Source organism: Hordeum vulgare, chromosome 7H (genome assembly GCF_904849725.1).
Source record: "Hordeum vulgare subsp. vulgare chromosome 7H, MorexV3_pseudomolecules_assembly, whole genome shotgun sequence".
Taxonomy (NCBI): Eukaryota; Viridiplantae; Streptophyta; class Magnoliopsida; order Poales; family Poaceae; genus Hordeum; species Hordeum vulgare.
In genome coordinates, this window is record NC_058524.1 from 567,518,368 (window position 1) to 567,529,827 (window position 11,460).

Here is an 11,460-nt window from a genome sequence, read left to right on the forward strand (position 1 = left end):
ATAGCATAATTATGTGGTATAGTAAATGTTGATTTTTTTTTTGAAAGCACAAATTGTTGGTGCATCTTAGTGTGGAATAGCTAAGGTAGCTACATGCCCCTTAAAAAACAATTAACATTTTAAAAGAGTTGTAGTCAAACTTCTCTGACTTTGATTGCCGGTGTGTAAATATATATTGAGAGACTCCAAAAGAAAACAATATCAACAAGTTTGCGTTGAAAGTGCCCTTTTCAATTTTCGTTCATCTTTGGGAAACCACATCATATAGATTGTTGTAGTTGTAAACAAAACTGCTGCTTTATTCCACCAAGTCCAAGGCACAAATCCATGTGACACTGCTCATAACACCTAGCCAAGCAAGAGGTGTTTGATAAACAGAAATCATGTAAGTAAGCTACACCTTACCCAACATAAAAAACAAACACGAGCTTCCCTTGAAAGGAGCCCGGTAAGAAGTATTCTTGTGGAGACGATGCCGGGTCAGTCGACAGGGAGGGAGAGGACACACGAAAGCAGCATCCCATCCCCACCGATTTCCATTTTTCAGCAGCAGCAAAGCCTTCTTCTTCTTGAGCTGCTGCTGCTGACATACACTCTCTGTAGTTTCATCCTACTCCACCACGATCTCAGGCAGCTTCAGCATGCTTGCGTGGCCGCCGCACCTGCTCGCCCTGGCGCTCCGGCAGCACCGCCCGGTTTCCCCGGCAGCGCAGCCGGCCCGCCGGCTCGAGCACGCGTCCCTCGCTTTGGTTCCGCATCCCTCGTTGTCGTCGCCCACCGTGTCGCGGCGGAGGCTGAGGCTGCCGCAGTCGGTCGGACGAGCCGTGGCGCGGGCCTTGGCCTTCGAGTGATGCCCGCATTCTTCTTCGATCTGGTGATCGCACAGGATTTGTTGTTGGGCAGCAGCTGATTCGTCGATCAGGATGGAGTGCTCTTGGGTTGACGACTCAACCGAGTTGGTGCTGTGCTCATCGTGCTTCTCTTTGCAGTGGCTATGGCCATGGCCATGGGAAATGTTCTTGCTTGTGACCAGCTTGATGCTCGCCTCTTTGCAGTGGCTGTGGCCATGGCCATGGCCATGATCTTGACAGCGATGGCTGTCCATGGGGTGCAGCTTGCTCGGTTCTTTGCAGTGGCCGTGGCCATGCCCATGATCTTCACATCCGTGGTGGTGCGGGCTGCCCGGCTCTTCGCGGTCGCCATGCCCGTGACAATGATGTTCATCGCCGCAAGCATGGCCACCAGCAGACGAATCCCCGCAGCCGCCTGCTGATTTGCACGGACCGTCGGAGCAATGGTGGTGGTGGGACGCCGACGTGCCATGCTTCTCGATGTGAGAGCGAGGCCCATGGCGAGCACCGTCTCCCCCCCTCAGCAGCATCATGCTGTACATGATCACCAGCAAGCACGTGCCGACGTCCGCCAGCACCGCCGCCCAGACGAGCGGGTGGCCGGCGAGCGCCAGCCCGACGATGGCGAGCTTCGTCGCGACCGAGAAGACGATGTTGGTGACGATGGTCCGGCGCGTCCGCCTCGCCAGCCGGACGGCCTTGGGGATCCTGCGGATGTCGTTGGACATGAGCGTGACGTGGCTGGTCTCCATGGCGACGGCCGATCCGGACACGCCCATGGAGACCCCGACGTCGGCCCTGGCCAGCGCCGGCGCGTCGTTCATGCCGTCGCCGATCATCAGCGTCGGGCCGTCCCTCGCCTTGAGCTCGTCGACGAGCCGCACCTTGTCCTCCGGCAGCAGGTCGGAGTGAACCTCGGCCAGGACGTTTCCCAGCTGCCAGCGAGAAACACACAAGTTAATTAGAGAATGAGGAGAGTGCAGGACTGCTAAGAGATTTGATTTTTACCTGGTTCTGTGCATGGGTGGCAGCGGCAGCGCTATCGCCTGTGAGCATCACCGACTTGATGCCCATTGATCTGAGCTCCCTGATGGCTTCGGCGGATCCAGTTCGGCAGACGTCCGAGAGACCGAATATCCCCACCAGTTCCTTGTTGCAGGCCACGTATCCAACCGTGACCCCTTTGATGTCATTTACCTCTGGAACTATAAAACATGACAAGGTTCGCACAAGATCGTTTAGTAACTTGAAAAAAATCGGGTTTCAGACCATGAAACAAACATATAGGAATTGAGAGAGACTTGAAAGGTCCTGTTCACTGATATTCATGAGGTTCAGAGGTAACTAGCACCAGAACATGTACTGACACACACACATATATACTTGGAAGATTCACATTTCTTTACCAACCTGTTTCACATGAAGCCCTTGACAAGATCCTTCTGTTCCCGACATATACGCCATGTCCGTCGATTTCACCATAAATCCCCTCGCCAGGATAAATCTGAAATTCCATGACATTCTCCGGTGTCGGTTTCGCGGAGTTCGATCGAGCATAATCAACAAGGGCAGCTGCCATTGGGTGGCTCGACCTGCTCTCGACGCTCGAAACCCTGCAAAATACATGAAACTAAGCACACACACACATATCCAGGCAACCCACAAGAAACTTGAAGAAAAACAAAAGTGCCAGATGAAGTATCAACAATGCACTCTGACAGGTACAGGAAGTGGCACTCACCAGCTGAGAAGCTGCTGCCTCGGAACACGTTCTCCGACTGGCCGGAACTCGGCTACGGAGAACTCTCCGCTGGTGATCGTGCCGGTTTTGTCGAAAGCCGCGACTTTGATCCCGGCCAAGGACTCGAGGACATCCCCTCCTTTGATGAGCAGCCCGGTCCTCGCGGCCATGAGCAGCGCGCAGAAGGTGGCGACCGGCGTCGACAGAACTAGAGCGCACGGGCAGGCGCTCACCAGGAGCACCAGGGCCAGCTGAAACCAGTGCCTGAGGTTGTGCGCTCTCACGATCACCGGGGTCACCGCCACCGCCGCTGCCATCACGATCACCGCTGCAGGCGCAGTCATGGAGAACATAAAAACAGTGAGGAAAGGAAAAGAGTACCAACTGATCAACTATTTCTGTGCAAGTATCTGAGTCTATTTAGCAGGTTACGTACCAGGCGTGTAGTACTTGGCGCAGGTGTCGATGAGCCTCTGCGTCTCGGACCTACTGTTCTGGGCTTCTTCGACCAGCCTCGCCATCTTGGCCACCGCCGAGTTGTCGGCCATGGCCGTCGTCCTCACGGAAATGTACCCTGAAATCACCATTGCCCAGCGAGCATACAGACAGAAACCATTAAAGTTCAGATTTTTTCCTGTAGCAGCAGGAAAAAACTGAGCGATGTCTGGTAGTAGTGGGTACCGTCTATGTTGAGGGTGCCGGCCCAGACCTGCGAGTCCGTCTGTTTGGCCACCGGGAAGGACTCTCCGGTGAGGGTCTGCTCGTCGACCTCGCTCCGCCCCTCGACGACGACGCCGTCTATCGGTACGACCTCCCCCGCCTTCACTGCTATCACCGTGTTGACCTTCACGTCCTGGGCCGCGACCACCTGCCCCGTCTCCGCTAGCACGGCGTTCTGTGGTGCCATGCTCATCAGCGACGACATCCCGGCGGTGGCCTGTACACGTCAACGGGGAACTATTTTTGCTTACATGGAAAATGATTAGCAACTAGCTAGTGCCTTTAAGAGATGAATTGCTTTTAGCAGGGTGGGAAAGTTGCATTTTCTTCACGACACTTTTTGAGCTCACATAGCACTCTGAGATGTACCTATGTAACCTTTTTCTTTTCTTCTGAATTTGTTAACATTCAAAAATGTGTTTTTCAAAGAGGGTTCACATGTGCCCGCATTCATCCATGTATTTTCCGTGTATTCACGTCTAGGTCGGCTGATCAATGGTCGAGGCCAAACGCCCAGAAATGGCAGACAAGAAATCTGTTCCCAAGTCCATCGGTGGGGGCTCTAGCTAGTGCACGTCCAGATCCTCTAATGTTGCACTTTACTTTACTTTTTTTTTTTTGCGGGGGAATGTTGCACTTTTACTTGCAGGTGTAGTGTATACATATACTCCCTTCGTTTTTAAATATATGTTTTTTTACAGTTTTTACTATAAATTACATATAGATGTATATAGACATATTTTAGATTGTAGATTTACTCATTTTGCTCCGTATGTACTCCCTCTGTCTCAAAATAAGCGTATCAAGTTTATACTAAATTTAATACAAAGTTATATACTAGAGTTGAGACGCTTATTTTGAGATGGAGGGAATAGTTTTTAGTGGAATATCTAAGAAGAGTTATACTCCCTCCGTTCCTAAATATAAGTCTTTCTAAAGATTTTATTAGAGGATTACATACGGATGTATATAGACATACTTTAGAGTATAGATTCATTCATTTTGCTTCGTATATAGTCATCTTGTAAAATCTTTTAAAAGACTTACATTTAGGAACGGAGGAAGTATTTAGGAAGGGAGGGAGTATGTGAACATGGGCTCCTGGGTGTGACGCTTCGAAAAGAAATGGGCCCCTTCACTGCTAAGTGGGTTCAGAATGAGAGGGCCTCGGCAATCATGCAACTGTTTCTTCTTTTGAGCCTAAAGGTCCTGCAATTATTCCTTTTTTGTTTTTGGTTGACACTACCATGTGTTGTGTGTGTGTGTGTCAATGTGTGTGTGTGTGTGTGCGTGTGTGTGTCAATGTGTGTGTGCGTGTGAGAGAGAAAGAGAGAGAGAGAGAGAGGGGGAGAGAGAGACCTTGCAGCTGGCCCTTGTCTCTAGCCACTCGGCGGTGGTGAAGAGGAAGACGATGAAGCCGGCCTCAGAGTAGTCCTTGAGTGCAACTGCCCCAGCAACTGAAAAGGTGGCAAGCAAAGTAAAAACATGCAAGAAAGGCAGCTCTTTGCATTGATTGGTTGCGTGCCAAAATTTTGGGTGAATCATCTAAACGGAAACGGTTGTAAATAGCATGGTGGAGCGTGGATTGGTATAGGAGTATATGTCAATATGTGTGTCAGTGTCAGTGTGTGAGGAAATGAAAGATCGCATGTGTCATCCTGGACGAGAAGATCGATAGAGCCAACTGAGTAGTTAACGAAAAAAAATCGACCATGTGTGAAAAATCAAAGCAGAATATGTTGTTTCATTCATGCATGCATGTCTCAAAATTTCACCTTAAATAATAAAAAGAAAAATGCGCCTTGGTTCTGGAAAGCAAAATTATTCCTAGAAAAATGACCGAAACGAAATGCTACTTCGCGCTGGGAATCCGATACCCCATGTGTCTGAGGTGACATGACACGACCACCACATCCACATGGCAGAAGAAGAAGAAAAAAAACACTTACCTGCGATGAGCATGAGTACGTTGACGTCCAGGGTGAGCCTCCGCGCGGCGGCGACGCTCCTGAGGACGATGGGCGGCAGGCCGGCGGCCGTGGCGACGAGCGCCAGCCACCTCAGCGGGCGCCAGAAGTGCTGGAAGAGCGAGGCGACCAGGAGGACCCCGCAGAGGAGCACGTATGGGCTCGGCCATTTGTTGATCTTGCTCTGGCCGCCGCCGCCGTACGCCCGCACCGACGCCTGCAGCCTCGCCCCGTTCAGCGCCTTCACTGAATGGAGCGACAAAAAGTGCAGAGCGGAAAATGCTTCAGTTTCAATCGAGTAAGAAGAAGCGCACGAGAATCCGGGGGAAAGCAACAATGCGATTGGTTGATTGGCAGGCTTACGTACCTATCTGGGCCTGGGAGATGGCGGCGGCGTCGTGGAGGACGATGACGGTCCGGGAGGGCACGACGACGGTGACCTTGCGCACGCCGGCGAGCGGCTCGAGGAGCTTCTCCACCAGCGGCACCTCCGACGGGCAGCAGATGCCCAGCACGTCGAAGTAGCTCTTCTCCAACTTGCCCGCCATCGTCTCCTTCAAACTCTGTAAGAAATACTAATAATCTTGGCGTGGAAATGGAACGGAGTCTTCGCCGGCGTCGCGGTTGGAAGCGGAAGCGGGGGCCTTGATGTGTGCTGCGCTAGCTTAGCTGCGGGACTTGTTGGGGGAGGCGGCGAGTATTTATCGTGGACACTGGACAGTGGTGGGAGGGAGAGGGATAGCTAGCTAGGTAGCTAGGGTGGACGTGGATGCTGACCAAGGGAGCACTGAGGGGGCCCTTTTTCATCCGACACACAAGTTCACTGTGAAAGATCAACAAATGTCACACACAGAATGCAGAGATTGAGTGTGTGTGTGAGAGAGAGAGGCTGGAGATGCGTAATACTCCCTTCATAAAGAGCGCTTAGATCACTAGCTACTCACCAATGGAAGAAAACGAAGCGCGGTCGGCTCGTTGAAAGTGGAAAGGGAGGGAGGGAGAGATGAGTGGAGAGTGGAGGAAGGAAAGGGAAAGAAATGGGGGAAGACGAGGATAGTGATGATGAAGGTTGATTTACCCGGCCGATTGATTGTGGGATTGGCTGGATGCCTGGATTAATTAGGCCCTGTTTCTTACATAAGTCCTCGGACTTTTTTAAGTCCCAACTTATAAGTCATAAGTCCCTATCTGTTTGTTTACAGGGACTTATAAGTCCCGAGTCCATACCTGTTTGTTTAAGGGACCATGTTGCACCTAATAATACACTTGTTCACATAACCCTTGTTCATACAAACGAATTACAGAATAGCGACAACCGAAATAACAATTGTTCATAACACTTGTTCATACAAACGAATTAACACTTGTTCGTAAGAACCAAAATAAGAGAGAGTACATAACAACCGAGATAACAAAAATTACATAAGCGAAGAACACTTCTTCATATCATTGTTGTTTCAAGGACCACAACCCATCAGCGACCCAAGCTCTGAATTGATTCATAGCAGCACCGTCCATCTCATTTGTTAAATCATTTGTTGTAGTCGTTGGCATAGACAATGGTACATAATCTTCATTTTGATCACACAAGTCGAAATCTATATCGGCGAGTTGACTTTGTCTAATAAAACTGTGCAGTGCAATGCAAGCCACAATGATTTTGCTTTGTTTTTGTTGTGGATAACTAGGCAAGTGAAACAAAATCCTCCACTTGTTCTTCAGGACTCCAAAACACCTCTCGATGACATTTCTAAGTGAAGAATGGGTGAAATTGAACTGTTCCTTTTTTCCTCTAGGCATTGTGCCATCACGGTACTCCTGGAAATGATAGGTTAAACCCTTGTATGGTGCAAGATAACCCGGTCTATTTGGGTACCCTGAGTCCACAAGATAGAACTTATTAGGTGGAGGTTTTGGAAACTTGTCACCAAATCTGGATCGGGCATCATTGAAGACCCTCATGTCATGCACTGATCCTGGCCAACCAGCTAGGACAAATGTGAATCTCATATCAAAGTCACACACACACACATCACATTCTGACTCTTCTCCTTATGTCTATTCCTATGCTGGGCAGCAGTGGCAACTGGTACCACAACTTGTATGTGTGTCCCATCTATTGCACCAATGCAATTATTCATAAACGGTGCATACTTTCTAGATCTTAATTTTGAATGCACAGTTTTGAATTGACGATCTATTGGCCTGATGATGTCTTTTGCAAGCTTGATCAGACATGCCAAAACCTTATCAAACTTCCTTACAATTGTCTCCAATGACCTAACAAATCTGTTTTCTGTTTGTCTTACAGATTGAGGGGAACCTACTATCCACAGAAACAGGCCTAGAGACTCAACAGATGACATTTTTTTAGTGGACTTCAAACCATAGGAATCAACAAGCACACTATGCAATTTCTCAAACACTGGTCTGTGCATTCTAAACATGTTGTAACAGGCAGTTTCGTTGCCTAGTGTTGTCATAACCCAATCATGCCCAGACTCTATTGGTACTCTTCTAGGTCCTTTGTTACAGTAAGAGTCCAAGTAGTACATACCAATCATGCAGGCCATCTGCATCATTCTTCTCTTTCTTTTTTGGTGCATGAACAACACCAGTGCTTCATCATCACTGCTGCTCCCATCATCACTAGTTAACATGCAATGATTATTTAACAAGGTCACACAACACAGGTCCATTACATAGTTATATTATAAAAAGGACAATCAAGATAACTAGTACAACTTCTTCATCATGCACCACCTCTTCAACCAAGTCAGTCTAGCCTCATCACTTGAAATGTTCTCAAATATGACTCTGTTTGCCTCATCTGCAAACAGTTGAGTTGCCATGAAGTACTCAACACTTGTTTCTTCTGCACCACATTGAACTGCCAACAGTTGATAATGAGTAATGGATTCCTTAGTGTTGTTTGATTTCTTCTCTCTTGCCTTGTCCTTTGCTTCCTGCCTTTTGTTTGCATATTCAGTGATCATGTCAGAAGTGTTCTCACTATTCATAGTATTGATGAGCCCTGTCATTAGTTTCACCATTGGGCTCTTGTGTTTCTTTCCTGGGCTTGAAGCTAACTGTTCACCGCCGCTGCTTCCCCTCTTCCTGCTGGTGGTGCTCATTGGACTCTGCTCATTTTCATCATCGGCAACATCATATTCTTCTTCTTCTTCATCTTCATCTAAGGCCACATAAGCTGATGATCCATCAACTGCCACACCTTGAAATAGCTCTATTAGCATATCCAAATACTCAGGATTGCCACCCTTGAATTTTCTGACATCTGGTCTCTCCTGCAACAATAGTTAGGTAATTAGGACAAGGCTGAATAATGTAACCAAGTGTGAGCAATTCACATGTAATTTGCAGAATAATGTATGTACCTTTTTTTTTCCACCACTCATTTGATGCGGTTATAGCTCCATCTCCAGTTCGGCCACAACTAGTTTGCTGCCCCAACCACACCTAAGCAGTATAGTAGCTTTTGAGTCTAGTTATGCAATTTTTGAATTGCTTGGTACTATGCAGGAGGCCAGCACGCTGATAATTTTTTTCTTCATGTTATTGCAGGCTCTACTTGTCCAAACACCATTCACACAGTGCCCATCCCTAGCTTCCTCACAGGCGATGTTACAAAATACAGTAATATGCGCGTCTGTCCAATCAGCCTTTGCAATGGTTTTCTAAACAAAAATAACAAGTACACAATTCAAACAAAAATAACAAGTACATATTTCAAACAAAAAATAACAAGTTCACACAATTAGCTAGCACAAAAAGAAGATGAATTTGCACCCTGATACAAAAAAAGAACTATGTACACAATTTAAAATTTTACCTCTCCAAAAGCATTGTTGTCATCTTCATCTTCAAAGCCTTCATTCTCATCGACATCTTATGAAGACGCAGCAGTTGACGACACACGTTGCTTCCCCGCAGTTTTTCCTCTACTGCCGGCCGATGAGGACCCATTGCCTCGACCTAGGCCGCGTCCGGTGACCTGGGACACGGTCCTCCCACGGCCTATGACGCCTCCCTCAACGGCAGCTGCGCCCGGGGCGACGAACGGACGCAGGTGAGAGCCGGCTCGGCCTCCGATGTTCAAAGACCGGCTGCGGCCTCCTCTGCCCTGGGGCACGGGCCTCGCACGACCAGGTCCGACCGGAGGAAGGCCATGACCGGCCGACTGGTCGAAGAGGAGTTGCTGGTACGAGCCCAACTCCGGGAAGCCGTCCACGTTGTTGTTGAGATCCAAGAAACCCATTCCCCTCCCGAGATTTCCGCCGGCGGATGAGCCTTGGGTTGCCTGTTGATGCGAGGGGAACTGAGAGAAAAAGGGCATCTGCTCCTCCTCATCGTCAGCCATGGCGGGACAATACACAGGCGGGCGAGGCGGGCAGAGGCGACTGGAGGAGACAGGCGGGCGAGGCGGGGCAGTACACAGGCGGCCGATGCGGGGCAGTACATAGGCGGGCGAGGCGGGCAGAGGCGAGGGGAGTAGACAGGCGGGCAAGGCGGGGCAGAGGCGGGGGGAGTAGACAGGCGGGCGAGGCAACGCGAGGAACCTGGAAACAAACACCCTCTTAACCCCTGCCCGCAACTAACCGGTGCATCTGCAATAATTAACCTCCTTCTCCTCATGTGGAACCCAACTCCACCCTCCTCATTTTCAACTGTGCCCCGTTTCGTATGTCGCACGGTCTTAATTCTTATAAGAGCAAGTACAATAAAGCTTAATCACCTGACTATAAGAAATAAACTAATATATTTTTATTTATTTAGAAGTAAAAGAAGAGGAGAGAAAACGTAAGCGGACTCTTAGCTAAGAGCGAGCTCTAGCACGTGCCCCTAGACATTTTGTGAGTATGAAAGGTGAACCATATAATAAAAAAATATTACACTATTACAATAAACTATTGTACATGTTGACTATAAAATGAGTTATAGATAACATGACAATGGCTTATAGCCAGCAGCTGTCTATTCTATTGTACTTGCTCTAATCTACACTTCCGAAAAAGTTTTTTGCCTTTCAATATGCATCGTTTCTCTCTTGAGCTTCTTGCTTACCTTTTTCTCCTCCTAGTAAAAGCAACTCCAACAGGCGCTAATATTCTTTTACAACATCAAAATATCCTTTTAGCGCGCGTTCGCTCCAGTAGGCGTCGTAAAATGAGACGCGACGCTGCCGTTCCAGCAGACGCATATTACAAATTTAAAACATCCGCACCGAGCACAAACATTAATTTTTACCTTCTGAAGATAAAAAACACAATAAATCAACAATAAAAGTTCGTATCAGTGTTAAGAACCCCGCTTACAAAAGATCGCTCCCTTGTCTCCCTCGTGTCACCCTGCTCGGGCGACCCAAAGGGCGAAACCCTAGCCAGGCCGCCTCCCTTCCCTCTCCGATCCCCCCTCGCCGCCGCCTAAGGCACCCGTCGGTCAAGCCCGGAGCGCTGCTGATGAAAGTGGCGGCAGGGCCCTTGCTGCCTCGCCTTGCTCGCGGGGGGACTCGGGCTGCGGGGCGGCGGCCTCGACTGGTGTGGTGCCTTCGGCCTTCGGCAGCTGGGGGCGCGGGCGCGGGTCGTCGGTTCTCGACCGTGTGGACGGCGAGATCTTCAGAGGATGCGGGCCAGGGTGCTGCGTCGGCTTCGGAAGCATCAGATCTGACCATCTCCACTGCTACACCTGTTGAGGCATAGTTTATGCCTAAGTAATTTTGGTGATTGATGACAGTACCGTACAGGACTAATCGTGTGTGTCAAGGTTTCAGGCAACACTCGTCAACGGCACAAGACGACACGACTCCTCTCTTCTGGAACGGAAGCACGGCGCCCTCCTAGATTCTCTTTATTTGAGTCATAGGAAAGCCGTACTATTAAGAGGGGATCCGTAGTGGAAAGGTTTGGGTGGAATCTATCTTTGCACACGCACACCTCTCTTTCTCCCTTTCTTTTATCTTTGGAGCGGCCCTCGCCGGTTTGTTCCTAGCTTCTCTGCAAAATGGTCCCCAGCGGTAGTACCGCTGCAGCCAGCGGTAGTACCGCTGGCTGGCGGTAGTACCGCCCCTGGTCAGCGGTAGTACCGCTGGCCCGCGGTAGTACCGCCCCAGGTCAGCGGTAGTACCGCTCCAGGTGCCCTGTTCCACCTACCTAGCGGTAGTTCG

General features: G+C 49.3%; 1 protein-coding gene across 1 annotated transcript; it reads right to left on the reverse strand.

The window, feature by feature from the left end:
* Nucleotides 1-330: 330 nt before the first annotated feature.
* On the reverse strand, nucleotides 331-6,163 carry LOC123413503 (cadmium/zinc-transporting ATPase HMA2-like). The gene is made up of 9 exons (XM_045106438.1): nucleotides 5,647-6,163; nucleotides 5,262-5,525; nucleotides 4,672-4,769; nucleotides 3,274-3,529; nucleotides 3,029-3,166; nucleotides 2,593-2,920; nucleotides 2,262-2,464; nucleotides 1,860-2,056; nucleotides 331-1,786 (listed from the first exon to the last, which is right to left on the reverse strand). The coding sequence occupies exons 1-9, from the start codon at nucleotides 5,825-5,827 to the stop codon at nucleotides 611-613; spliced, it is 2,841 nt and encodes a 946-aa protein (XP_044962373.1). The 5' UTR covers nucleotides 5,828-6,163; the 3' UTR covers nucleotides 331-610.
* Nucleotides 6,164-11,460: the final 5,297 nt, after the last annotated feature.